At 45.5% G+C, this 25,957-nt stretch overlaps 1 protein-coding gene across 3 annotated transcripts in view; it reads right to left on the bottom strand.

Moving 5' to 3' along the window:
* Positions 1-1,246, bottom strand: part of EGFR (epidermal growth factor receptor) — a 197,500-nt gene extending 196,254 nt beyond the window's left edge. For all 3 annotated transcript variants that reach the window (XR_008597872.1, XM_054992123.1, XM_054992125.1), the window contains exon 1: positions 725-1,246. Coding sequence is in view for 2 of the 3 variants with exons in the window: in XM_054992123.1 (XP_054848098.1) it covers positions 725-842 (118 nt within the window). In the remaining variant the exon portion in view is untranslated. The remainder of the gene's footprint in view (positions 1-724) is intronic.
* Between the last annotated feature and the right edge of the window lie 24,711 nt (positions 1,247-25,957).

Below are 25,957 nucleotides of genomic sequence, written 5' to 3'. Positions count from 1 at the left end.
TGATGGCGCCACCGCCACACACATCAGCCAGCGCTGGAGACAAGACAGGGCTTAACTGGAGCCAGGGGGTCAGCCCCAGAACTCTAAATAATAATAATCCAGGATTTATGTACAGGTAAAAAGTAGTGGAGCTATAGTAAGAGCTTTTTAAGAGCAAAACAGGCTGCCCCAGGAGACAGTTGGGCTCTCCTGCTCTGGAAGACCTGGGCCACCTGGGCCGGTCTAGATGGCCTCTAAAGGACCCTCCAACTCAATTTATTTATTTATGTCATTTTATAGTCCACGTTTCTCACTGAGACTCAGGGCGGATTACATGTGTGCCTCTGAGCATATGCAGAAGAAAGCAACTCATGAGTACTTCTGGATAGTTTCAGGTGAGAAGCTGTTTGTCTGCAATAGAAGAGCAAGATTTGAGTCCCGAGCAGAGACCAACAAGATTTTCCAAGGACGAGCTCCCTTCTTCAGATGCATGGAGGATTGGAGATCTGGAGAGGGGAGCTGTGACTCTCTAAAGCTTACACCCCTGAAAAACCATGTTGGTCTCTAAGATGCCCGCGGGAGTACTTCTGGTCAGAGACTCTGTAACATCAGCGGCCGCCCCTGCGCATGGGCAGAGTCCTTCCCCTCGCGCGGCTCTCCGAGCATGTGCAGAGAGCGCTCCCGACGAAGCTCTGCCGCGCTGTCAGGGCGCCCGGAGCGCTTCTCCCCCCGTGTCCCAACTCACCTCTCTTCTCTTCCACCGCCCCGCTGCCTGGGCTGGCCAGAAGCGCCAAGAAGAAGCCGGCGACGACGGCGGTGGCGCGCCTCGCCCCGCCGGCTGCCGAGAGACTCCAGCGGCCCATCCCGGGCTGGTCGGCGGCGATAATCCGGAGGGAGTGAGTGAGCGCGCGCGGCGCCGGGTGTCACTCGCGCAGCCCCTCACGCCGGACTGACTGGGCGGACGGCGGACCCTGCAAGAGGCTGCGCTCGCGCCGCTGCCCAGACCACAGCGCGGCTCCCCGCCCGCTCCCCAAATAAGAGGGAGGAGCCGCGCGAGGCGCAGTTTTGACGGCTGCCGGGCGCTGATTGGGCCAGGGGCGCTTCTCCCTAAGGGGCCCCTCTCCTCGCCACGTGCGCGCGGGGGAAAGGAGGACGCCTCGCGCCCCTCTCTGGCGCGCGGGGAGCTGTCCACGGCGCGGTGGGGGGAGGGGAGCCGCAACGCCTCGGAAACGCGCGCTCTTCGCCCTTCGCTCCGCTCTCCGCCTTCCCACGCCTCTCTCCTTGCTAAACTCCCTGGAACTTTCCCCCCCTGCGCGCAGCTCAGGGGTTCCCTCCGGAGAGGCCCGGCGAACCAATGGCAGCCCGCCCAGAAAGGGCGGGGCCGCCTCTCAGGTGGAGGGGGCGGGGCTTGGTTACCTGTCCAGCGGGACGGGACGGACGGGACGGGACAGGAGGGGGGAAGGGCGAGAAATTCCTGTCCGGCTGAGCAGTGCGCGCGCGCGCTTTGGCCCCGCCAGCTGCCCGCCTGCTGCACGGATTGCACCACCTTTACCTGCGACGCCGCCTTGGCAGCCCCTGCAAAGGGGCTTTCTGCAAGGCAGGAGAGCGCAGCAGGCGGTGAGTCCAGCGGCACCTTAGAGACCCCCAAGATTTTCAGGGTGTAAGCTTTGGAAAGTCAGAGCTCTCTTCTCTGAAGGGAGCTCTGACTCTCCAAAGCCTGATGTCTGAAGAAGAGAGCTGTGACTCTCCAAAACTTACACCCTGAAATACTTGAAAATGTTACCTGGTTATTATATTTTGATAGTCCTTGTAATGTGTATCCTTAATTTTATGCAAATTAAGCCTTTGTTCCCTTTTTTGTACCCCTTATTTAAAAAGGGGGTGGAGGGGAAAGAAAATTTAGTATTCAAAAAATAAAACGTACACCCTGAAAATCTTGTTGGTCTCTAAGGGGCCACTGAACTCAAACCCTGCTGTTCTGCTGCAGACCAGCACAGCTACCCAAGCTGAAGCTGGTGAATGCTTTTTTAAAAAGGCTCCAGAGCTCTGCAGCTGGGTGGGATGCATCGGGGAATAAGCTGAAAAAAAGAATGTGCAGGAGTCTGGAAGACACCAATGTGCAGAAAGCAGCTGCTTTCCTAAAACAAAGCCTTAGAGGCATCTTAGCCCAACAAGATTTTTCAAGGGGATGAGCATTGGAGAGCCAGAGCTCCCTTCTTCAGATACAGGGAAGAGCGGTGATCCCTGAGGCTTTGGCCCTATATCTGAAGAAGGGAGCCTTTGACGCTTGAAAACTCGCATCCTGAAAATCTTGTTGGTCCCTAATGCTCCACTAGGCTCAAATTCTGTTGTCCTATTGCAGGCCAACAAAAGGCTATCTACCTGTCACGTGTTACAGTTAACCCAGGCACATCCTGCCTGTAGGTTGTAAGAAAGAGCCAAAGCACGTTCGCTTGAAGAATGAAACCAGGGATCAGCATCTTAATAAGTATGAGGTTTGTAGCACAGGGTTCCACTGTACATGCATTTACTGTAACCTGAGAATTACTCCGCACACATACAAAGAGCAATTAAATGTACACTGAGTTTGCATACATTCACTATAGGGTTGTAAACCTCCAGCGGGCTGAAGATCTCCCAGTTTCAAGCTTTGAAGCCTTGCTGGGGACCAGGACAGCTGATGGAGTGCCGCTCTCCGCAGCCATGAAGGGCATCTAGTGGGGTCCTGCTTTGCATGCCTCTGCAATCAGAAGTTCTGCATATGATGGGCCTTTTTGGTGGTGGTGCCACAAGGCACTGGTGGTTCCTTCCCTTGAGTTTCGTTGGAAGGTGGTGAATACTTTTTCGTTCCGACAGGCATTTGGACTGGGCAGCTTTGTTGCAGGACTTACTTTAGAAACTGAAAACCTGTGTTAAATCTATAAAGAGTCCCCAATAAATAAATAAACCGCCTATAGGATTAAGGACGGTCTCCATTAAAATTCACACACATTTCTGACATAATCTCGTCTCTGCAATGTCTTTCCATCTCTGTGACCTCTTCATTTACTTCCTTCCTTTATACCTTACCTTTCTCTCCAACGGGGACCCAAAGCAGTTTACATCATTCTCCTCTCCTACATTATCCTCAAAACAGCCCTGTGAGGTAGGTTAGGCTGAGAGTATGTGACTGGCCCACCGTCTCCCAGCAAACATCCATGGCATAGTAGGAATTCAAACCTGGTTTGCCCAGATCCTAGTTGACACGCTAACCAGTGTTTCATGCTGGCTGTAGAAATCTGTTGCCTATGAAGAAAACATTAAATTCCCATTCTTCAAGTCCCACCTGGAAATGTGGCAGCTCCACACAGGCAGGAAAACTGACTAGTCTGTCTGGCATGCTGGTTAATGAAGGTGACCAGAACTATTCAGAGGTGGCTGACGCATACAACATCAAGTGGAAACTTGCATTGACAGTCTTCCTTGGACTGGAAGCCCAATCCACTTCCCCTCTTTTCCTTTCACAGGTATAAATGGCAAATCAACTGCTATGCTGTCCCTTTCAGTGCTTCTCATGCTCTCATTGGGAAGTGAACACTACTTTGGCAATCTTGTGCCACCTACGGTGCCTCGGACTTGGAACAACTGAAGTATGGGAAGATGCACGCTCAGCTATGTGACTCCGACTTCCCCATAGTTTTTCCTTTGTTTGGGTGAACCAGAAACTGAACAACTGAAAATAGGGTTGAAGAATTCTGGGTCAGGGGCTGCCCCAGGCCCCTAATGGGGAAGGCCACACCTTGTTTGGCTGGGGGGGGGGGAGAGCTGACAGTGACTTAGGACTTTTGCCTAAGGCCCCAAGAATCTGCTCTGAGGCATAGCAGCATTAGCAAACTGTGATCAGATCTACTTATCTTTCGGTGAAAAGCAGCTGTTGGGAAGGTGGGGCTGAACTGAATTGGGACTGTGGTACTGGGGTGGGGTGGGGGGAGAAATGAAGCTAACCTTTTCACACTTTGCTGATTTCATGATGTAAATGCCTCTGTTTGCCCTGCCAGAAAAACATGCAGTTACTCTGTTTTTCTCATCAGCACATAACATATTGGGGAAGGGGAATTTACCTCAGGAAAAAAATGGTAAGGGGAAAATGGGCTAAACTCAGTGCTGGAGTGGCCACAGGGGTCAGTGCTGCAACCTAAAAAGAAAGGAGAGCTCATATCAAGCTGTACCTAGAATCCCTGACTTTGTCCTCAGTCATTGTTTGTAGACTGATGGAAATTTCCCTCGGTTAAATGTTTTGACAAAAGAGAGAATGAATGCTCTTTTTAAAAAACAAAACTTCCAAGGAAAAAACGTAAACAGGTAGCAACCGAGTTTTGCTAGTTCCGCAACAGCTGTAATTCCTGTACTTATTTAGCGGCTCCAAAATAATTTTACTCTGAGTGAAAACTACTCAATTGTGTCTTTATTTCCCTCAATATGGATATAGAGGGTATCGTTATGTAGCAAATCTACAATACTTGTGTTTACTTCACTTACAATGTTAAAGTTTTAATAGCATTAGAAGGCGCATTCCCCACCTCACCCCCATAACCAAAACTATTGATTATGTTTAAGTACACCGCTGTTTTTTAGGGGCTGTGTCAATGGAGTTTTTAAAATCAGGTTTACAGATACTGGGTTGGATCCACCCAACGTTCAGTCTTGCCCAATTCTCCTCCACTCTACAGCCCCTATCCCATATGGCTTTTGTTCACACAGGTCCCATGACCTCCAGCATTGCCTTTCTTCATGTCTAAAAAGGAAGACTCCTTTAATTTTTTTACCAAAAAGGACCCCCTCCTTCCTTTTTCACCACCCGAAAAGATACTTGAATCCAACCCATTTAATTCAACTGAATTGTGTAGCGCCACAAATAGCAAGACCAAAAGCGATATCGAAATATCATAAACACATCAATAGAATCGTAAAAGGATAATAAAACCATGCATCGGAAAGATAGCTAACAGTTGATCAATATGCACATAGAGAGATATGCTTTGCTTGCAGAAGTTCCAGATTCCATTTCTAGTGTCACCAGTTAAAGGAGCTCACGTCTTCGGAAATACCCTGGAGAACTTCTGCCAGCTAAGGCAGAGTAGACAATAAGAGCTAAATGGTCTGAAGCCGGCAAATGCAGCAAAACAGCTCTCTCCACAATAACTAGCGAGCAGAAGCTTAAGCTGTTGAAGTTTGTTAGTTACAAAATGCTGACTGGAAGGGAAGAAAACAATTGGCATGGCTTAGAATTACAGACCCCTTCCCTACAAAATCCTTGATCTAAGTAACCTTAGAAATCTGTGACGGCTCAAAGATCACTGTGTCTCTCCACAACGCCAATTTCAAAATGTTACAGAGATGCATGCGGTTATTTCAATGAAAAATGAAAGAACAAAGCTTGACGAAAGATCAACAATAAGTAATACAGTAAGCTCGGCAATAATTACTTTCCAAGGTTAATGATTAGAGAGGAGATTATAACACAGTATTTGATTTTCTTGCTGAAAATGTCAGAATGTCTTCACTTGCCGTTTTGAAACCGGTCTTTTTTTCCTTTTTTTGCATGGGGCCCTAAACTGCTTTGTGTGTGTTCTTGATGGGGGGCGGGGGGGGGGGGGCTTTATTTCATTGCTTCAGGGACATTCTTCAAAATCTTAATTTTTTGTTATTTGTTCAAGAACAGCAGGGAAGTTTGGTTTAAATTCTTAGTTAGTTAGGGGTTATTAAGGGTTTAAGGAATATGAGCTAATCAAAATTAAGCGTGTTTAAAATACCTATGCATATTTAATTGGAATAAGCCCCTTTGAAGTCACACTTCTAGGAAGCATAAGTAGGATTGAGCTGAAATTCCTGTTGGTTTCAATGGGGAAATTAAGTTCATGCTTAACTCTCTTCTACTGGGGAAAAACGGATCTTAAGTTTACATGTAACTGGATCAAATCTTCTCTCTATAAAGCCCTATGCGGACTGGGCCCAGCATACCTTCGGTACTGACTCTCTCCATATGTTCCCCGGAGGTCGCTTCGATCAGCCAATAAGCACTTGTCCGCCTGGCCTCTACCAGAGCCAGGGCCTTTTCGGTCCTGGCTCCGACCTGGTGGAACTCTGAGGAAACTAGGGCCCAGCAGGATTTATCTTTCCGCCGGGCCTGCAAGACGGAGATGTTCCGCCAGGCATTTGGTGGGGGCTAGGCTGTCCTCTTGCCGGCCATACCACTGAAGACCATCCACCACCCATGCAGGAGCTCATAAGTGTGACGCAGGGCATGATGCAAGAGTCAACCCCTGTGTCTAAAATGCTGTATTTAATATTTATATCCGCCAATTTTAATTGTATATGGAAGAATATTTAAATGTTTTATAATGTTTTTATTGCTTTTAATCTTTATGTGAAAATTGTATGTTGTTACACCGCCCTGAGCATGTCTGACAGGGAGGGCGGTCTAGAAGTGTAACAAAATAAATAAATAAATCTCTTTAGGTTGGCTGTTTTCCCCTATAGAAAGGAGCATAAAACACTGTCAATCGAACATTGTTTTATAGCTTAATCAACTTTTAATGTAAATCTACTTGTCTGTTGGGAAATTTGATTAGAGACAGATAATAATTTTTAAGGGGGCTGAAAGTGGTTTGCAAGCAGAATTTCTTCTCATGGTGCAAATACAGATCAACACACATTTCTTACCTGTTGTTCAAACAAATACTACAGGATAATGAAACAAAATCCCCACAAAACCTTGTGGGCCAGAGACAAAGGTGTACAAACCAAGAGCAGTAGTCTCTCTTTCCAATTACCTTCAACTTATTTTTAAAAAATGTTATTTGTCCCTAGCTTCTGTTCTTTTCTGAGAGATTAAGGCAGTTTACAAGAAGGGAACCTTCTCATGGTACATCCATTCCTCTCATTCTTGCCTCTGGGAAAGAGACTTTACAGGGTTTTTGTATTGTTTCAAAAACTCGCAGAAGCCGTTTGGCCAGATGTGACAGAAGGACAAAAGCATGTGGACACTATGGGAAGCAGAGCCTCTCTGCAACTCATTTCAGTCCTCTTAAAAATCTATTGCCTTCAGCCTTTGAAAGAACTTGGACTGAAACAACTGATTCCGAGTTTGTATTGTGTCTGCTAGAATAAGCAAAGCTCTTTTTGTTTGGAGGAGATAACAAAAACCTCTAAAAAATCCTTAGAATTTGAGACAGTCTCGCAAAGTTAAAGTCAACTAGCTATGTCTGTGTGTCAGAGTGCGTAGAATCGGCTCCAGACAAGTCTATGGTTGCCTGACCTTCATGCCCCAGCTTGAGTTCGTCTTTGCTGCTCTGCCCTCCGTACAGTTTCCTGTGCAGCAAGTCAACCTCTGGTTTTTATACCCAGAGATGCAGCATCTACATTCCCTAAGTAAATATCATATTCTCCTGCTCTGCTCCTATACCTCCAAAATCCAGTCTAAGGGAGATTCCAGAGTGACATGAAATGTCAGGGGGAAAGGGCCCACTACCCAACAGCACCACTATTCTTACCTGGCCTGGAGCACCCAACAAGACCAAAAGTGGCATGGGAGAATTCTGGTTTTGCCCACCCTATGGGAAAGGGAGTCCAGTGAAGGCGTCTTGCCCCAAAGCCCTCAAATTCCAGAAGCCAGTTCTACTCCTTTTTGCTGAATACTGTGGAGATGTCACAGCTTCCATCTCCCTACTTACCTAGCCAGTTTGGTGTAGTGGTTAAGAGTGGCAGGACTCTAATCTGGAGAACCGGGTTTGATTCCCCACTCCTCTGCTTGAAGCCACCTGGGTGCACTTGGGTCAGTCACAGCTCTCTCAGAGCGCTCTCAGCCCCACCCACCTCACAGGGTGATTGCTGTGGGGATAACAACAACACACTTTGTAAACCGCTCTGAGTGGGCATTAAGTTGTCCTGAAGGATAGTATGTAAATCGAATGTTATGATAACAACAACTTCCAGTTAATCTTTAGTTCCACCACAGTGGTTCTATATTGTTAAGACTAATCCCAGGTTTCCCCTAAAACCAGAATTGATTTTTTGATACATCTGGAAAGACCAGTCAATACCACAAATCAGGAAAAATTTAATAACTACTTTTTTAGTAGCAGCAAAGTCTATGATAGCCTCATATTGGAAATCACAAACATTACCAATCCTTAATACCTGGTATAGCAAAATTTGGGACCAAATTATGATGGAAAAAATAACAGATAAAAGATGCTGTCATACGAATCCAATGAGAACAATGGAATTTTATACTAAATGGGAACCCTTTTTGGAATTTCTCTCTAGAAATGATTTTTGGTCACAAAACTTCCTCAACAAGCAATTTGTAAATGTTAGGTTTATAGTAACTCATTATGAATCCAAACAATATAATGTAAGTCATAGTTTATCAGAATGCCAATGTATAGAGTTTTATCAAAGCTCTAAAAGTTATAAGTTGGAATTGTCGATTCTTTATCGTTACTTGCTATTTGCTATATGTTCCTATTGTTATATTTAAAAATTTGGGAAATTAATAAAAATATTTTTTAAAAAAGACTCAGCCCAGGCTGGGGTCATAGCAACACTTGCTTCCACATTCCAAATGGGACACTCAACATGTCCACAAATTGGAAGGATCCCTCCCTCACTTTGTGAGAGAACTGAGAACCATTGTGGGATTTGGTGTGGTGCGGTTGGACTCATGAAGCTGCCTTATACTCAGGGCTTTTTTTCAGCGGGAATGTGGTGGAACGGAGTTCCGGCTCCTCTTAAAAATGGTGACATGGCCGGTGGCCCCAACCCCTGATCTCCAGACAGAGGGAAGTTTAGATTGCAATCTAAACTCCCCTCTGTCTGGAGATCAGGGGGCGGGGCCACCGGTCATGTCACCATTTTCGCCAAGGGCAATTCAAACTTTAAAAAACTCCCCCCTTGTTCCAGCTGACCCAAAGTGATGTCATTGTGCGGCCTTGAGTTCCACCACCTCTTTTCCCAGAAAAAAAGCCCTGCTTATACTGAATCAGACCCTTGGTCCAGCAAGGTCAGTATCGTCTACTCTGACTGGCAGCTGCTCTCCAGGGTCTCAGGTCTTTCATATCACCAGCTACCTGCTCCTTTTGACTGGAGATATCAGAGACTGAACTAGAGACTTCTGCATGGCAAGCAGATGTCCTGCCACAGAGGCACGGCCCTTCCCCTCGTTGTTAGCTTGTCAGCCTAGGATGTAGGAGAGCCAAATTCAGATCCCTACTCACTCATGAAGCTTCTTGGGTGACCTTGAGCCAATCATTCACCTCACCTACCTCACAGGTCGTTGTGAAGATAAATCAGGGAACGGAGAATCGTGTACCCCGTCCCGAGCAGGCTGGAGAAAGGTGAAATAGACAATGTACTAAATAAATAAACACATTCATAACCTCCCACTAAACAGCTGGCCAAGGAGATAACTCTGTTCAGCAGCTCTGGCTGTCCTGGTATTAAGTAATAGCTGAGGCAACAACTTGCCTGGGCATCAAACAAACAAACAGACAAAAACCTTCCCCCACAATGCTAACTGAGATGATAACATTCTTGTGACATACCTGCACATAATCACACATCACCTTCTCACTCATTCTGCATAAATCACACAATAATACTGTTGCTATAGCGTATTGGAGTGTTCAGACCACGTCTTATCTCAGTCCTTCCGCACCATTTAAAAGACCTCATCATTCTCATCCATAGAACCAAGGGCCCGCAATGAAGCATGTGGTAGGAGGGGTTGGAAGTCCCTCTCCCAAATCTCCCCCTCTAGAACTCCTCAGCAGTTTGAGGAGACTGATTCCCCCTCACTGTTTTCCTTTAATTGACACTTCGCAGCCTTCAGCATTTTTCATCAGACCCCTACTTTGTCCGTGGAAGGCATCTTGCATCACACAGTGGCCAACCAGTTGCTGTGGAGGTTCAACGGACAGGCCATAGAGGCCAAGGTTAGGTCATGTTGCTGCTTTCGTTACCATAATGGGGCAGCAGTCTTTCCAAATGGAGGACTGGGGGGAATTGTTAGGGAGGCAGCAATTTTTAGCTTGTCCTCTTTCAGAAAACTTCAAGTCCTTAGGAGGATTATGTAGATTTATTTCCTCCTTCCCCCTCTTTTTGGTCTTTAACAGAGACTAAGCTGCTCTCAATAATGTGTACTTTCTGAAGGATCTTCAGTCCTCATCAGGGTTTTTGCCCATTGTTTTGGGAAATCACATTTCTGTGCATACCAAAGGAAGGTCACCAGAGAATATTGAGACCTCCCCCCCCCCTTGTCTTTGGGTGGTCTGTTTTGAGGGGTTTCATTATTTGCCAGTTTACTGTTAGATACAGTGATAAACTGAATACCTAACCACCACCACCCCCCACACAGACAGTTTATAAGTCTAAAAGATCTGTGGACAGGGACCAACCAGCTATCCTGGAAGACCAACCAATGGGATAGTGGCCAAGGCCTCCCTTTGGGGCTGCCTTCCATCAGAAGTTATCTGCCTTGGAATGCAGAGGTTCCATTTACTCACTATGGCAAATAGCCATGGATACACTTATCCTCCATGAATCCTGCTGTAAGAACTAGGGTTGCCAGCTTCCAGGATGTGGCTGGGGATCTCCCAGAGTTACAAGAGATCTCCAGGCCATATTGACCAGCTCCCCTAGAGAAAATGACTACTTTGGAGGGTGGTCTCTTAAGGTATTATACTCTGCTGAAATCCCTCTCCTCTCCAAACCCCACCGTCTCCAGGCTCCACCCCCAAAATCTCCGAGAATTTCCCAACCTGGAGCTGGCAACCCTAGAGAACATAAGCAGTGCCTTAGCTGGATGTCTTAGGCCAACAATGCAGCATTCTCAAGCCTCTGCCTAAATAGGCTGTGAGATGATCAGGCGCTTGCTGGCAGATGTAGAGGCTCCAGAGACTGTGCTGTGCTTTGGTCAGGATCCGGCAAAGAAGTGCTGTTCCCAGAGTCCTGTTCTGAAACCAAGCTGGGAGTGTATGCTGCCAAGTCTGGCACTTTGCCTCCTTTGTGCTGCTTTGGCCTGGGTCTTCTGCTGACTCCACTGTTGCAGAGTGAAAAGGGGTCCTGAGTGGCTACAGGTCCCAGCTCACATCCTTGCTGGCATAGCGGTTGTCTCCAAGTAGGGTTCTCAGGTGCCTGCTGGTGGCGGGCAAACTCCCAGGGACAGCAGGAGGTGGCAAGCTCCTGGAGGTTGCCTGCCACCAGCAGGCACCTCAGAAATGTGCGTGTCATGGGCCAGTCTGGGCTCACAGAAAGTGAGGACTCCTCAGATGTAGAGGAGCCTCATGTAGCCATCCCTGACTCCTCAGGAGAAGAGGAGCTCCGTGTAGCCAGCCCTGACTCAGCAGAAGCCGGCGATCAGGAAGAACATCTGTAATCAGAGTCCACGGCCAGCATCTGAGCCAGCTCCAACACCACCGGTGAAGCCCAGACACCAGTTGCCCAAAGTCCTCAGTCTTCAGCTGAGTCAGAGGGACCAATGCCCTCCAGCTCCAACACCACTGGTGAAGCACAGCCAAGGACGCCCAGACCTCCAGCCTTGCCCAGAGAGTGCCGCAGACAAAAGCAGTGTGTGGAGCTGCAGGAGAGGCGGCAAAGTGCACGCCTCCTGGCCAGACGCCAGCTGCTGGTTGAGAGTGATGAGGGGTGAGCACAGGGTAGCTCCCAAGCAGCTGGCTGCAAGCCCAGCCTGTTTATAAAACCCAGCCACAGAAGACCAGGAGGCGTGGAAGCAATATGTCAGAATCCTGCTTTGACTGTGGCCATGCTGCTGGATCGTGCCTTGCTGTGTGACCCCTGGACTGTGCCTTGACCTTGTTTCTGGATTGCCCTTACTCTGACTGGTAGCTGACCTCCAGACCTCCTCCTGACTTGGCTTTTGAATTCTGGACTTTGTACTTTGTACTCACGCCTGGCTTTGGACTTGTGCTCTTGACCTCAGGCTGGACTTGGACAACTATGCTTGGGCTGCCCCAGCCCATGACAGTGCACTGCGTGTGCACTCCCAACAGGTGTGACGACGTCACTTCTGGAAGTGATGTCGCGCCAGCCATGGGAGCGTTCCTGTGCTTCGTTTGAGGCTAAATTGGCCCCGCATGGAACATGGGAGCACTCCCGTGGCTGGCGTGATGATGTCACTTCCAGAAGTGATGTCACTGCGCAGGCACCAGAGGACCTCACTGCTGGCATGAGGTAAGTGCCAGGTCCCCCCCTCCTGCCGGAAGGGTATAGGGACCTGACAACTTTATCTCTAAGGCCAGTAGCAAGGTCTCTGTGGCAGGCCCTGACAGGGTGGCTGCATGGCTGGCAGGTGCCACTGCAGAGTCAGGCCCTCCTTGATCCCGATGGTCCTCCTAGTTTCCGGGCCTTGGCTCCTCAAGCTCTCCCTCTGAGGCCTCCATGTCAGAGTCACTGGGCTGGTCGGGGTGGGGTGGAGGGAGGTCATGACTGCTGTTGTCCCTTTTCGTTAATTCACAAAGGCCTTCTTTTCTGCATACTGGGGACCCCCACCTTATCTGTAGGTGGCCTTGTTTTGCTGCTTTTATTATCCACGTGGCGGCTAGCCAGTTTACCACTACGCTGAGCGAGCTTATAATTGAGGCTGAGAAGATTATGGCTTCCCGAAGGCCACCTTGTGAGTTCTTGGCTGAGGCAAGATTCAAACGAAGGACATCACATTCTTGGCTGCAGCAGTACCTGAGATCTCTCACAGGTCTCTGCTTCGTCTGAAACCCTTCTCTCAAATTCCACAATTGTTCCAATAGTTCTCTGGGAATTCCTTACCTCTGACTGACTGAACATTTCACTTAGAGCGGGGTGGATGTGTGTGTGTGTGGCTAGCTCCCCTGCTGCTGGAGAGCTGGAACAAGAGAGTCTGCAGCTTTGTTTCCTTCCAGCATTTAATTTCCTGTCAATAAGAATCTCGTGACCGGCAGAAGTGCTTGGGAGTCTTGCTAGTCTGAGAACTCATTCCCAGCAGCAATTAAGACAGTGATTGTAACGTTGTGAACAAAAACTGAACTTAATCTTTTAAAACAATGTCCTCTAGGAATGGGCTGTGACATTGGCCTTACGAACAAAAGTAAATATTGAGTGTACAGAGGCAATGATAGATTAGAGCAAGCCATGGTTTCGTTTGTTGTTGCCGTAATACCAGGACATAAAATTCCCCCATACAACAACAACAACAAATCAGTGAAAACCAGGTCAGTTTGTGTTAAAGTAATATAGCACAGTTGTAGAATCTTGAAAACAGCCTAGAAAATTTGATCGGCTACAGAAATGTAAAAACACCATGCACAGTTGACCCAAGCATGTGGTCTTTTTACTTTCTGTACATATAGGCCTCAGCTCTGCTAAAATCACCTATGAATAAGTCAGATTGAAAGAAACAGGTCTTAAAATCATCACAAAACACTTGGGCTTGGATCCAGAGGAGCGGTTCTGCTGGAAGAAGGATTTCTGTCTGTGGAGTGCTATTTTCTCACCTCCTCCCTTCTACTACAGCCTCAAATGACCCCTAAAACGCTTCCACCCATGGAAATACTCCTCTGGGGCTGAGACTTTAGCTCGATAGTGGTCATAATAGCATTTCATGTGTTGTTTTATAATCATAAAAATCATAATCATAGCTATATTTAGATCTTTTTAAAATGGACATAATCTCTATGTATTGATTATATTTCCAGATGTCTAAGAGTGGATACTGATAAACAGTTTACTACATATTTTGTTACACAGCTGTACCTAATATATGGTAAGAAAAAATCCCCTTTCTCCTTTTAATGCAAATAAAAAAAAATAAGTTATTAAATAAATGAACATTTGTAAATTTAAGTAAATTACCACTTGATATATAGGTGTCTGCATCCACTTAAATAGTGGCTGAGTAGGAAATCTCCAAGATACAAATCCTGTCCAAGAGCTGCTGCTACTCTTTGATTAGATTTCTGTTTCCTATTTTTTGTAAATATCCCAAGAGCACTGATTTACTTTTAAAGTGTCGCTGTAATTCCTAGATGAAGCATTTAATTTCATATCTGAATCGAGATTTTCATTTGGCAATGGCTCGCCATTTGCCTGCCTATGGTGGATAAACCCCCGCCCTGAAGAAATTGAAGAGTGGATGGAAAAAACAGCCTCCACAGTGAAGCTCTAGGCATTTCCCCCCATCTCCATGGTCTTCACCATGATTTTGTATTGCAAACTTATATTGTACCAGCTACCTCTCCTTTTATGACTGCAAAGGCACAGAACAAAGATCAATTCTTCAACCGGTAGCCTTTTAATTAATGTATCTTATTTTCTAGGATGTAGATAACATGTCCTTCCATAAAATTTAATTAATTCACTTTACAGTTCTTGGGGGTTTAACAAATGTCAACTCACATTAATTATATGAGGAAAACCTTCAGTCTGCCCAATGTCCAAAAGCAAACATTTTGATGGTAGTTATTGACAGCTTTCTTCACTATCCCATGTCAAAGGGAAATCCAGACCAACAGCTTAATTTTTACCTCAGTGGCAAAATGTCAATACATGTTCCATCAGTCAGGTTGCTGTTCATAAAACTGCCTCAGAAAAAGGCACCAAGAAGGAGTCCCCAATCTTGCTGAGCCTGTGAGCACTTCTATTATTTATCATTATTATTTTCTTCATTTATAGCCTGTCTTTCTCACTGAGACTCAGGGCAAATTACAAAAGATAAAAAACAATTCAGTCTGACAGCATGAAACATAAAATGGAATTTTGAGAAGAGTTTGTGGGCAACATCACAAAACGGCTGCCATGGGAGCTGTAGCCAATGGTGAGAGATTCCAAACAAAGTGTTGTCCTATGGATGTTTTCTGAAGATCCAGGGCTTTTTTTCTGGGGAAAGAGGTGGGGGAACTCTCACCTCAGGCAACCCCTGGCAGGAGGTGGTACCCCTGTCACTATACACGCATGTGCTCCTGGGACCATGCGATGATGTCACTTCTCCTCGGGAGAAAGAAAGAGAAAGGGGGGGGGGGAGAAAGAAAGGAAATACATAGAAAGAAGGAAAGAGGGAGAGAAAGAAGGAAAGACATGGAAAGAGAAAAAGCAAGCAAGAAAGAACAAGGAGAGAGAGAGACAGAGAAAGAGAGAAAGGGAGGGAGGGAAGGCTTCAGCTGGGAGGGGGAATCCCCCTCCTCTCAGCTGAAGTCTAAACCCATTTTGGGGCTTCCCGGGCTTCAGCTGAGAGGAGGGGAATCCCCCTCCTCTCTGCTGAAAGCCCTTTGGGGCTTCCTGGGCTTCAACTGGCTCACCGGGGAAGTCTTGGGCTGCAGGGTGAGGTGCCGGAACTGTTCCACTGCATTCCGGCTGAAAAAAAGCCCTGAAGGTAACATTTTGTGAGTCTTCTGAAACATTTCTTGTTCCAGTGAGGTGGAGCAAAACCAGAACTGGCTGTTTGATTTGAGGAAGATATGTTTGGTTGGAAACCCTGGAGAGTCACATTGCCAATCAAGGTGCACAATATGGAGCTAGGTGGACCAATACCCTAACTTGATATAAAACAGCTTCACATCTGACCACAACCAGGCTGAGAAAAAGATCACAAGAAACATAAACAGCTTTCAAGACCAGAGGTTCCCCTGTAGAAGAAATATTTAAAGTTAGTGGAGAAAATTTCATCTAGTTTCTCACCAGGTTCAGTGCTTGGGATCTAATTCATACTTTCCTATCCATGTGCAGTAGCCATGAAGCAGGGATACAGGCTTGGTTCTTTCCAGCTATAAGGAGTGGGACAATCAGATACAACACAACCACGAATCTGTTAGGCGAGTGTGAATATACAACTTGAAGTTTAGGAAGCAATTCCAGCCAAAAAAAAAGTGCTGAGAGGCATATGCTCATCTTGATCCTTTTCCTCACTGGACAGCATGCCATATGCACAATCTTGTTCACTATATTGTCTGTTCATACAGATGAAGTGGAAACCCTCATCAACAGTGTAAACTTGCATCTTGGACTGTGGAGATATTTGAAAGCCAACTGACAAAGGAAGAGAAGAAAGACCAGTTGATTGTTTCATACATTTTTAAATCTAGTACGTCATTTGGACTTTAGAGACGGATGTCAGTCAAAGCTCTCTCAGAGCTCTCTCAGCCCCACCCGCTTCACTGGGTGTTTGTTGTGGGGATAATAATGACATACTTTGTAAACCGCTCTGAGTGGGCATTAAGCTGTCCTGAAGGACGGTATATAAATCGAATGTTGTTGTTGTTATTACTGTTAGGAAGGAATGTCACAGCAACAAGAATCTTTGTGTCAAGATGCACCTTGATTGATTGCCAAAAACATGTTGAGCAGTGGTCTAAAAATCTCAGTGCTCCAGTGGGTCTGTATCTCTCTGAGCTTGTCATGGTTCTGACTGTTATAATATGACCAAACTAGGGTAGCTTGATCCTCTGCCCCCAAGTTGATACACGTAATTTTATGTAAAAAATGCCCCTAAATGACATTTCAGTGATTTCATGCAGGTGTGAAGGGGCAGAAATGAACTAGCTACAGAGTCAAGATGACAGGAGAAAAAGAAAAGTCAACAAAAATGGAGGCTTGAGGACAACAATGTGCTCCTACTGACCTTCCCTTTCAAAGAACAGCTGGAGTGTTGGGTGTATTCTAAAGCACACTCTCAGTTCATACAGGGCAACTATGGGGCCCACCACATCTGGCCTCCATATAAATCCCCAGAATTCTCTATAACAAACAGAGGTTGTATGGCAGATGTGCAATGTAGATAAATTATGTAGAGGTAAAAACAGATTAACCTAAATATAACAATGGTCATTTTTTAAAAAAAATATGTTGAATGCTAAGAGACATGGTTGGCATAAATGAGAGCATCATTTTTATATTCCATAACAATTTTAATCTATTTGTACTCCCCACATGGCTCTGTCTCTGTAGAAAAGCACTCATGATGGATCTACTTGTTTTGATTTTTATACATGCGTTGGTTGTGAGAGCTGCAATAGGAAACACATGTGCGTTTGTTGTTTTACATGTGCGATGCATTATGCCTCTGATGTTGCATGTGTTTAATGTTGCATGAAGTCCAAAAGTTCCTTGAAACCAGATTCTGTGGGATGAGTGCATTAGCAAGCCGGTGGCCATGGTGACACATGACAACACTTCGCTGTTATTGCATCATAGCATGGAACAGCTATTGGACCTGCCAACATACCAGTCTCCAGTATCAAACACAGGGTTATCATACTACATAGACTGGAGGAAGAAATGAGCAGTATTGAGTTGTTTCTCAGTATCTTGTGCTTTCCATTCAACAGAAGTGTCAGAGGTAATGTGTTCTGCTCAGATGTCACTACTGAGCAGTAACTAAGGAAAAAGTTTCTGGAGGATGCCTATTGGCATTGGGGTAACAGAGTACAGGCTGAGATTGCGGATTGGAGGTACCGCAGCACAACTGGAAAATGGCAAGTAGTTGTCAAATGTTTGTGTGGGTCACTTGCATCGTTGTTGTGTGCTAGATACTGCTGGATGTTCTCTAAATGCATGTGCAACATCAACAGGGCACAGCCATGTTTACAGCATGTGCATCTGGCACCACCCACCTTACTGTGATACTTTTTTTTTGCCACTAAGAACAGAACCTGCCGTATCCAATGGGCAAATCTGGTGGTGATCACGGAATTTGCAAGATCTAATTGGAAACCGAGGGGTATGTAACATAGTAAAGAGTCCAGTAGCACCTTTAAGACTAACCAACTTTATTGAGGCATAAAATTTCAAGAACCACAGTTCTATTCGTCAGATGCAAGGACTGTGGTTCTCAAAAGCTTATGCCTCAATAAAGTTGGTTAGTCTTAAAGGTGCTGCTGGACTTTTTACTATCTTGCAACTACAGACAGGGCTGGTGCTAGGGTTTCTGGCACCTGAGGCGAGATACCTACTTGTGCCTCTTGCCTCGTGCAAGCATGCGAAACGCGCGTGCATTCCAGCCGTGGCGAAGAGGTGGAGAGGCGAGTGAGGATGCAGTGCGCTTCTGGGTTGGGGGGTTCATCGGGGGCCGGCACGGTGCCTCTTCTAGAGTTCAGTGCTCGACGCAGCTGACGGCACCACCTCCATGGACGTGCCAGGCCTGATTACAGACTAACACGGCTAACTCCTCGAGGGGTATTTTAGAGCAGTAGTACTCACTCCACAGCTCATGGAGAGCCACATCTGCAATTACCATCAACCAAAAGAGCCACATTTACTCCCATCCCTAGCATGATACCTGCACCTCAGAGAGACTCACAGCTTACCTGTTCCTCTGGTGGTGACTGTTTCAAGGTGAGAACCAATCAAAAGCCCCTTTAGGCAAGAGCCTTGTCCACATTCTTTAAACACGGGGCAGGTGCCTCATTGGGGAATGGTGCTCAGAAGAGCCACTTGGGGCATGTCAAAGAGCCACATGCAACTCCCAAGCCTCTGCTCTTTCCGTCTCTGTGCTCGTTCCCACATGCTGCCTTCCAAACCTGTCCCAGGCCTCAAGGCTGTCTGAAACCGACGGCAGCCAAGTCAGAAGAGAAGTCATCAACATTAGCACCTAATCCACAGGAAATAGGCACCCCATTTTCTTTCTTTTTTGAACTGCAATGCAGCAGCAGAAACATAAGCATGCACCGAACGCCGCACCGGGTGCCACGTTATGGCATGTGTACTGCGCCGTGGCTTGCAGAGCACTACCCCCCCCCTTTCACTGCCATTGTAACCATCCCACAAACCGACATAATAATATATATTTATTCCTCCCATGTCAATTTCAAACACAGGTGTGATCTGTGCGGGTGCTCTTATGTTTATTTTTAACAAGGGAGGTAGCCATAAGAGACGGGCTCCAAATTCTTAGGCCAAGAATATTCTTGGCAGGAAGAGCCAGCACTGTCAGGTTAAGAATCTGTTCAGTGTTGTCTAGTCAGTGCTTATTAAATTTGGCCACATATGGAACACGACCCCCCCCCCCACAAGCTCACAGATCGCAGTAGGACAAGAACGGGGCCTTTGTGTCCTCTGTCGAAAGGGTGGGAATTCAGGGATTCTCTTTGAAGGCTGCACAGAGAAACTGTCGATCAAACTCACCGTTGATCATTCCAGGTCTTTTCAGCTGTGAAAATTGTTGCACTTGTTGGAAGACAGGAAACTCACAATGTTTTATCTCTCAAATGTTAAAAGTAGAATAGTTTTACAACAGACTGGGGGGGTGCAGTTGTGGTCAATACAGAGAAACAGGAAGGGGAAAATACGGCTTTAAAGTCCAGCTGAAGTCAAATAAGTCAAAAGTATTTTATTTATTTAGATATTTATTCCCCACCTTTCTCCCCAACAGTAACCCAAAAGAGTTTCTTTTCTCCTACATTTTATTCTCACAACAACCAGCCTGTGAAGTGGGTTGGGCTGAGACACAGTGGCTACCCAAAGATCACCCAAATCCTAGTATGGCATAATATTTATGATAATCATAATGTTTGTTTTATATTCCCATTTCTTGTGACCCATTGTTGCCACGGATCAATCAGTTTTCGCTGGGTTTTGAAACATGACAAAAACCGCAATACCTTTTTAGCATAGATGACAGTACAATCCGTGTAGTCACCACAGGCAACAATATCTATTTCGTACCACCCTTGATTCTCTAAAATTCTCTCTCCAGCTCAGATATTGGCATTTACTCCCCAATCCCAAACTAAGTCCCAATTCAGCCTGTGGCAGTATCATATCAAAAGATGCTCCCCCTAATCACAGAACAACCCTTCAAAATGGAAATGTTTAAGAAAACCATTAATTGCAATTGCTTTGGCATTTGTTTTTCCTCCTCGTGCCAGTTAAATATTTGTGTGTTTATTTTCCTCTCTGGCAGGAGTGCCTGTAATGGATGTTTATAAAGTGTAAGGCAGAAAAGTCCTAAATAGTCCTCATTAAAGTACAAAGTAGTTCATTGACGATGTGCACCGCAGTTCTAACCATGTTTACTCAGAGGTAAGTCCACTGAGTTGAATGAGTCTTATTCCTTATTAAGTGAACCTAGGATTTCTGCCTTAGTCTTTTTAGAGGGGTACAAGATTTTCCAATTCTTCTCTAATCTATTCCGCCTTCATCTTTGTACACATTATTTACACTGCAAATGACCTAGCAAGTGATCCTTCGTATCTTTAAGGAATGAATGTTTTTATAAGCATCTCAGCCTTATGCCTGACCTGCATTACTATGAGTTTACCACGTTCCACAATTTTGCCACCAGAAGAGAGAATGTGAAATAGGAATATTTGATTTTGGGAGGGAGGGGGTAAGGATTTAGAATGGTTTATCCTAAATCCAAGAAGGGGGACTCCTTAGATAGTCAGTAAAATATGTTTCTGTACCTTAACCAAAATATTCTTCCTCAGAGCTGGCCTGATAATGCACTAGAAGGTTGAGAGAAGCTAAAAGGGAAGCTCCGGAGGGCTTTTAGACAATCTTGGCAGGGGAGAGATTGCTGATGGGGTAGGATTTCCAAATTGTCTCCCCGCCCTCATGATTCCTTGTGACCTTCTAGCTTGCCACAGTATCTTATAGTAAATTTGATAAACCCTCTGCCAATCATGAAAGATTACTAGCAAGGCACCACACGTATACAGAAAAATGACTGTAAATTAAGCGAAGCAGAGGGGGTCCCTCAGAAAACTAATTTTGTGAGGACTGGAATGAAATGGATGTTGTGGGTAACTCAGTGTCAATTAAAGAGATTTTGAGGGAGGAGCAGGATTTCCAAATTGTCCATGCCTCACAATTCCTCATAGCTCCCAAGTATGTGTCAAACTGTTTATATTTCTAAGGGCCATTCCACATTGAGAGTTTTACATGTGTCATGTTCCCAGAAGTGTATAAGAATATTTCAGTTCTGTAATGTGGAAATAGCAGTAATAGTGTATTTTTTCAGCCGTATACCAGGGAGCGGATTCATTAATAAACTGCTATAGATGTTATCCGTGTAAAACAATGTGTAGGCAAAATCACTACCTCAGCTGAATCTGTCTGTATGAAAATTTAATAGGAGATGTGGCTCTCAGAGCACAGCTGCCAGTACCCTGGGAGTTTGGGGAGTGAGGCCAGCATTGCATGATTCCATGCAATGCTGCAGTGTCACTTCTGGTCATGTGACTGGAAGGGATATCATGGTAGTGCTGCAAATCCCCCAAAACACTATGATTTTACTATAGAGTTATGGGGGATTGCTAGAATGTTGCACTGATGTGTGAATGATATTTCTGGCTATAGAACCAGAAGAGATATTGTAGCATTGCTGCAATGTCACATACACGTTTCTTCGCTGCTACACTAGGTAGCAGTGGGGGGCTGGAGGCAGGGGATGGGAGATCTCCTGCTATAGTGGGAAACCTAGTTCTCTAACCTCAGAAGCACAATTTTGGATAGGTGAGTAGGGAAAGAGATTTCAGTAACAGAAGGAAGATTGATTTGATATTCACATTAAATTGCCAATATTATAAAAGTATTTTGTGAGACTGATCTGAAACAACAGCTCAGCATTGCCTCAAAGCAGAATCAGCAACAAGAAGTGCTGAACTTGCAGTGATGCAGAGTTGCTCAAAACAAGGAGGTTGTCGGGGGGGGAGTATGATGGGTTGGGGTCCGGGGAGTATGATGGGTCGGGGAGTATGGCGGGTCTAATCCCTGACCCAGGAGAGCTTCAGAAGTGAAAGCAATATGGTGGAAGGCTCTCCCACAGAGAGTCATGAGCAGGCCAAAGAGCCTCAGCCTTTCTGGGCCTGAAACATCAGACATCAGTTGAGATCAGGAACGAAAGTTCCAAGAGATCTCACACAATATTGCCTCTGCTGGCCTTAGAAACAGAACCTGTACATATCCAGATGGCAGCTCTGTGAATATTACATCCAGGATCTCTCATTCTGCTGAGAGAAGCCCGCAGCTAAGACACTTCTTTACTCAACAGCTAAATAAATGGGGCAATTCACTGCCACAGGAGGTAATGATGGTCTCAAGTGCAGATGGCTTTGAAAGGGAGTTAGAGAGATGCATGAAGGATGGTCCATCAAGAGCTACTAGCCATGGTGAGTAAAGGGAACTGCCATTTTTGGAGGCAACCTCTGAGACCAAGGGCTACGAGGCAACATCAGGGGAAAGGCTTGGTTTCTGTGCCATCTGTTGGCCCTCCAGGGCACCTGGTTGTCCTCTGTGAAGCAGGATACGGTATAAAATGGACCTCAGGTCTGATCCGGCAGAAGAAGAGTCATCTTCTCATGGCTGACACACTGGCCATTTTCACACTGCTTACCGGCCACGGAACATCGCACCCAGCTCCCAGAATGGCAGCGTCTTCATGGTGCGATTTTGCGCCAGGAAGATGCCGTCATTCTGGGAGCTCGGCGTGATGTTCTATGGCCAGTAAGCAGTGTGAAAACGGCCACTCTGTGTTGAAGTAAGCCTTCCCTACACACAGGGTTATGAAGGCTTAGGGATTCCACCAAGCTGAAGGCTATACTGTATCATCTGAGGCTCCCTCTGCACCCTGCTGGAGACCATACATTTGCTCTGATTATTTTCTTTTTTTTATATCTGAAAGCAAGAGAATCTGGGGTAGCTGGGGCGAGGGGACAAGATGGAACTGCCACCCCAGAAAGAACCAAACTCGGTGCCTGCCAAGGCAAGTCAAGACATTTTGGCTCCTGAGAAAGAAGTCCCCCCGCCAGTAAAAATATAATACGTTATGTTAGATCAAAGCAGCTTTTCTTCAGGTAAAAGACGAAGGACGGGGTCCCCTTTGCCACCCAAAAGACTATGTTGAGAATCACTGGACCTGCATGTACAAAAGTTATGTGAGACATGGAAGAGCAAGACACAATGAAAATGTTGACAATTTGATGGTTTCTAATGTAATGCCACATCTATTTCTTGAGATAATGGCCGTTTCCACACTACTCACCTTCTTCTGGAACAGGGTGCAACGTCATGGAAAAAACATGGAAGATAGCGTCTTCTCGCGCAAGGTGAGTAGTGTGGAAACTGCTAATCTATTTCACTCTGCTTAATAATAGAGTTGGCGCTGGCAGAATTTAGGATTGGGCCTGAGCCTGACTCTTTTTGGTGGGCCCATAAATTAAATTCTCAGAAGGAATCTACATGTGAAGTCTCTTTGGTCATTGTACACTCATATATCATCTGCAAAAGCGATGCTTCAGGGAAGACAATAACCTTGATTGGCTATTACATTTTATGATCTCTGTCAACGTCTTGGCCATGATGAGCATCTACCTTATTGTGCATTTCCATGTGCATACAAAGTGCCTAACTATTTGCTCTTGGCTCAACAGATTAACTGTGTTTCATATGAAAATGATTAATACAAATGATATTAGCTCAACCTGTGGAAGGAAGCTTGACAGAGTTAATACCAGATGGTTTCACACTATTTCAGCCTTCTCACTTGCAGGATTTCCCCCCAAGAGACCAAGTGATTAATCGCAACCAGATTTCCACCAGCAGGTCGTATTGACAAAGGAAAATACTACGGCAGTCTATTGATGTAATTTTAAACCAATATAATATTTACCCTGCTCGCATGATACCTGGGGTGGAATTAAGTTTTGAATACAGCTTGTCTAGATTCAAAGAGTAGTTTTCTGTGGGAAATCTACCTGTCTTTTCCAATTTTGGATAAATTCAAAATGGTGCTATCCTTTCTTCTTTATCAATAAAGCTGTCTTCACACAAAAAACCGCCACATGGTTACAAGAAAAATGTGTTTCTCAGCAAATCATTGATTTTATTGTGCTAAGGCTACAAACTATGAATTGTTCTCACTGGGATATATAAGAACAGTTTGCAGTCTGCACAAGAGAGTAAAAATTGTGGCTTCAGCATTCAGTCAATTAATTCATTAGAGCTCAAACTACACATTGCATTTTCTTCTACGATCATTTTAAAAGACAGCTTTCTTTTCCAAATGCAGATGCTGGTGCTACTTTTTAAAAGTGGAGAACAGCTTGTAGAGGACAGTAGGTGAGTTAGGAGTAGGGCAGACAAGGGCAGGGAAAAGAAAGAAAAGATTAGGGGGGTGGATTACTGGGGAAGTGAAATACAAGAATGAATGGGGAGGGCACAGAGAGAAGGAAGGAAAGAAGAGGGTTGATAATAAGGAAGTGGGATTGGGGCAAGAGGAGAGAAGTGGGAACCTGTGAGGGAAAGAGAACAGAATTCCCCCCCCACACACAAAACTTCGCAAGTCCCCAACTTGTATTCAATGTATTTCAATGCTTCTTTAATCATATATTGTGTATATTGCTTAACAATGCTTACTACTTGGTACTAGGATTCCCAAGACTGCCTTGGCAAATGCCAGGAGATTATGTGGGAGATTTTAGGGAGGATGTGATGTCACTTGCAGGTGACATTCTAGGCCGCTTTCTCATGTCTCTATGGTCTTCGTCTAGAAAGAGATTGGGGGAAATGTTTAGCGTGTCACTTTGTGGAAGCCATTTTTTCTCCCATGCCTGGGGTGGGTATATGGGGGATTGAGCTGCTGCACACCAAGGCTTGCAAATACAGAAAACCGCTGCAGATATTATAGCCCAGTTTTACCATCTGTAAAATTAAATGCAATTTTCTTGACTGGCGTGGGTTCAAAAATAAAGGAACCTAGACATACCTGAGCGCACTGTCCCTCTGCTTCTTTTCTTCATTTTTTGCAACTTTTTAATTATGCTGCCACACCCCTCCTTGCCTCTTATTGAGACTTGGGGCTTGCTTTTTTTGTAGAAGAGAGAAAAATGCAAAGTATTGTCTGTTTTTCCTTGGTCACTGAGCTGAGGATTCAGTGGTGTCAATAGGGTTCACTTGATTGCTGTTCTCTGCCCACTGCCTTAAAAGACTACCAGTAAAGTGTTGAAGCCACTGCAGGTTTTTCAAGTCTGTTAAGCTACAAAACACCTCCATTTTTTTTCCACTTTGTGATTGTAAAGGCAGTCAAGTAAGTTAAGGTACCCAGTGGCGCAGGACAGATAAGCCCAGTTTCTCTGAGGACTTGCTTATCTGAAAGAATATGGGGTCTTGGTCTCAGCTAGGAGCCTTTCTAGGGATCCATAACCGCTGCCTTTAACTTGGTGAAAACTAGGATGTGGGATTTTATCTTCTGATTGGTATGAGCAATATTAAATAACTTTCCTTCACTGACTGCCGGAAGCCATTGCATAGCAGTGAAGGTGTTACCTAAAATCCCAACCCCTCCCTTAAGAACATGAAATTCTGAAATATCTCCCATAAGTCCCCTATGGGGCCATTTGGTCCCTGTTAAGGATCGCTGTGCAAGGTCTTTCTCGGGGCCATCAGAGAGTGGTCAAAAGCTTTCCTGACTTCCCTGCTTCCCTTGCTGTGCTAAACCACCAAGTAGGGATGTTCGAGCACCTGTCCACTTTCAGTTCACCATCAGTGGAGATCAGGCAGCCGATTAACAGAAGGGGAGTTCAGCTGTTCACAGCCTGTTCATGTGTGTTCACAGCTACAGGCAACATGAAATCCTCAGACGCCAACTCCCAGCTGAAGAGGGATCAGCTTGGAGTTGGTGGCTGATCTCCGGTTCTGTACCCACCAAAGTTTTTAGCGGAGAGGAATCAGGAGGACCCTACTCCGTGCTGATCAGCTGGAAGTCAAGTTCTTCTGATCGCCCATCCTGAAAACTTGGTAGACCTTGAAAGCACTGCTTCTGTCTCAGCCCATCTTGGATGGGAGGGAAGAGAATCAAGCTTTCTCTTCCTTTTGCAATGCAGATCAAAAGCATTGCTTTCCCGTGGAGAAAATGAAGCTCCCAGTAATCTCGGAAGCGTGGAGAGATAGACTGAACAATGAAGTAACGGATGAGGAAATAAAAATGGCAATACAATCAACAAATTTGGGAAAGGCA

The sequence above is a fragment of the Eublepharis macularius genome, chromosome 11, assembly GCF_028583425.1.
Source record: "Eublepharis macularius isolate TG4126 chromosome 11, MPM_Emac_v1.0, whole genome shotgun sequence".
Taxonomy (NCBI): domain Eukaryota; kingdom Metazoa; phylum Chordata; class Lepidosauria; order Squamata; family Eublepharidae; genus Eublepharis; species Eublepharis macularius.
The sequence above is the reverse complement of the archived record's forward strand: the minus strand, read 5'-3'. Positions and strand labels throughout refer to the sequence as shown.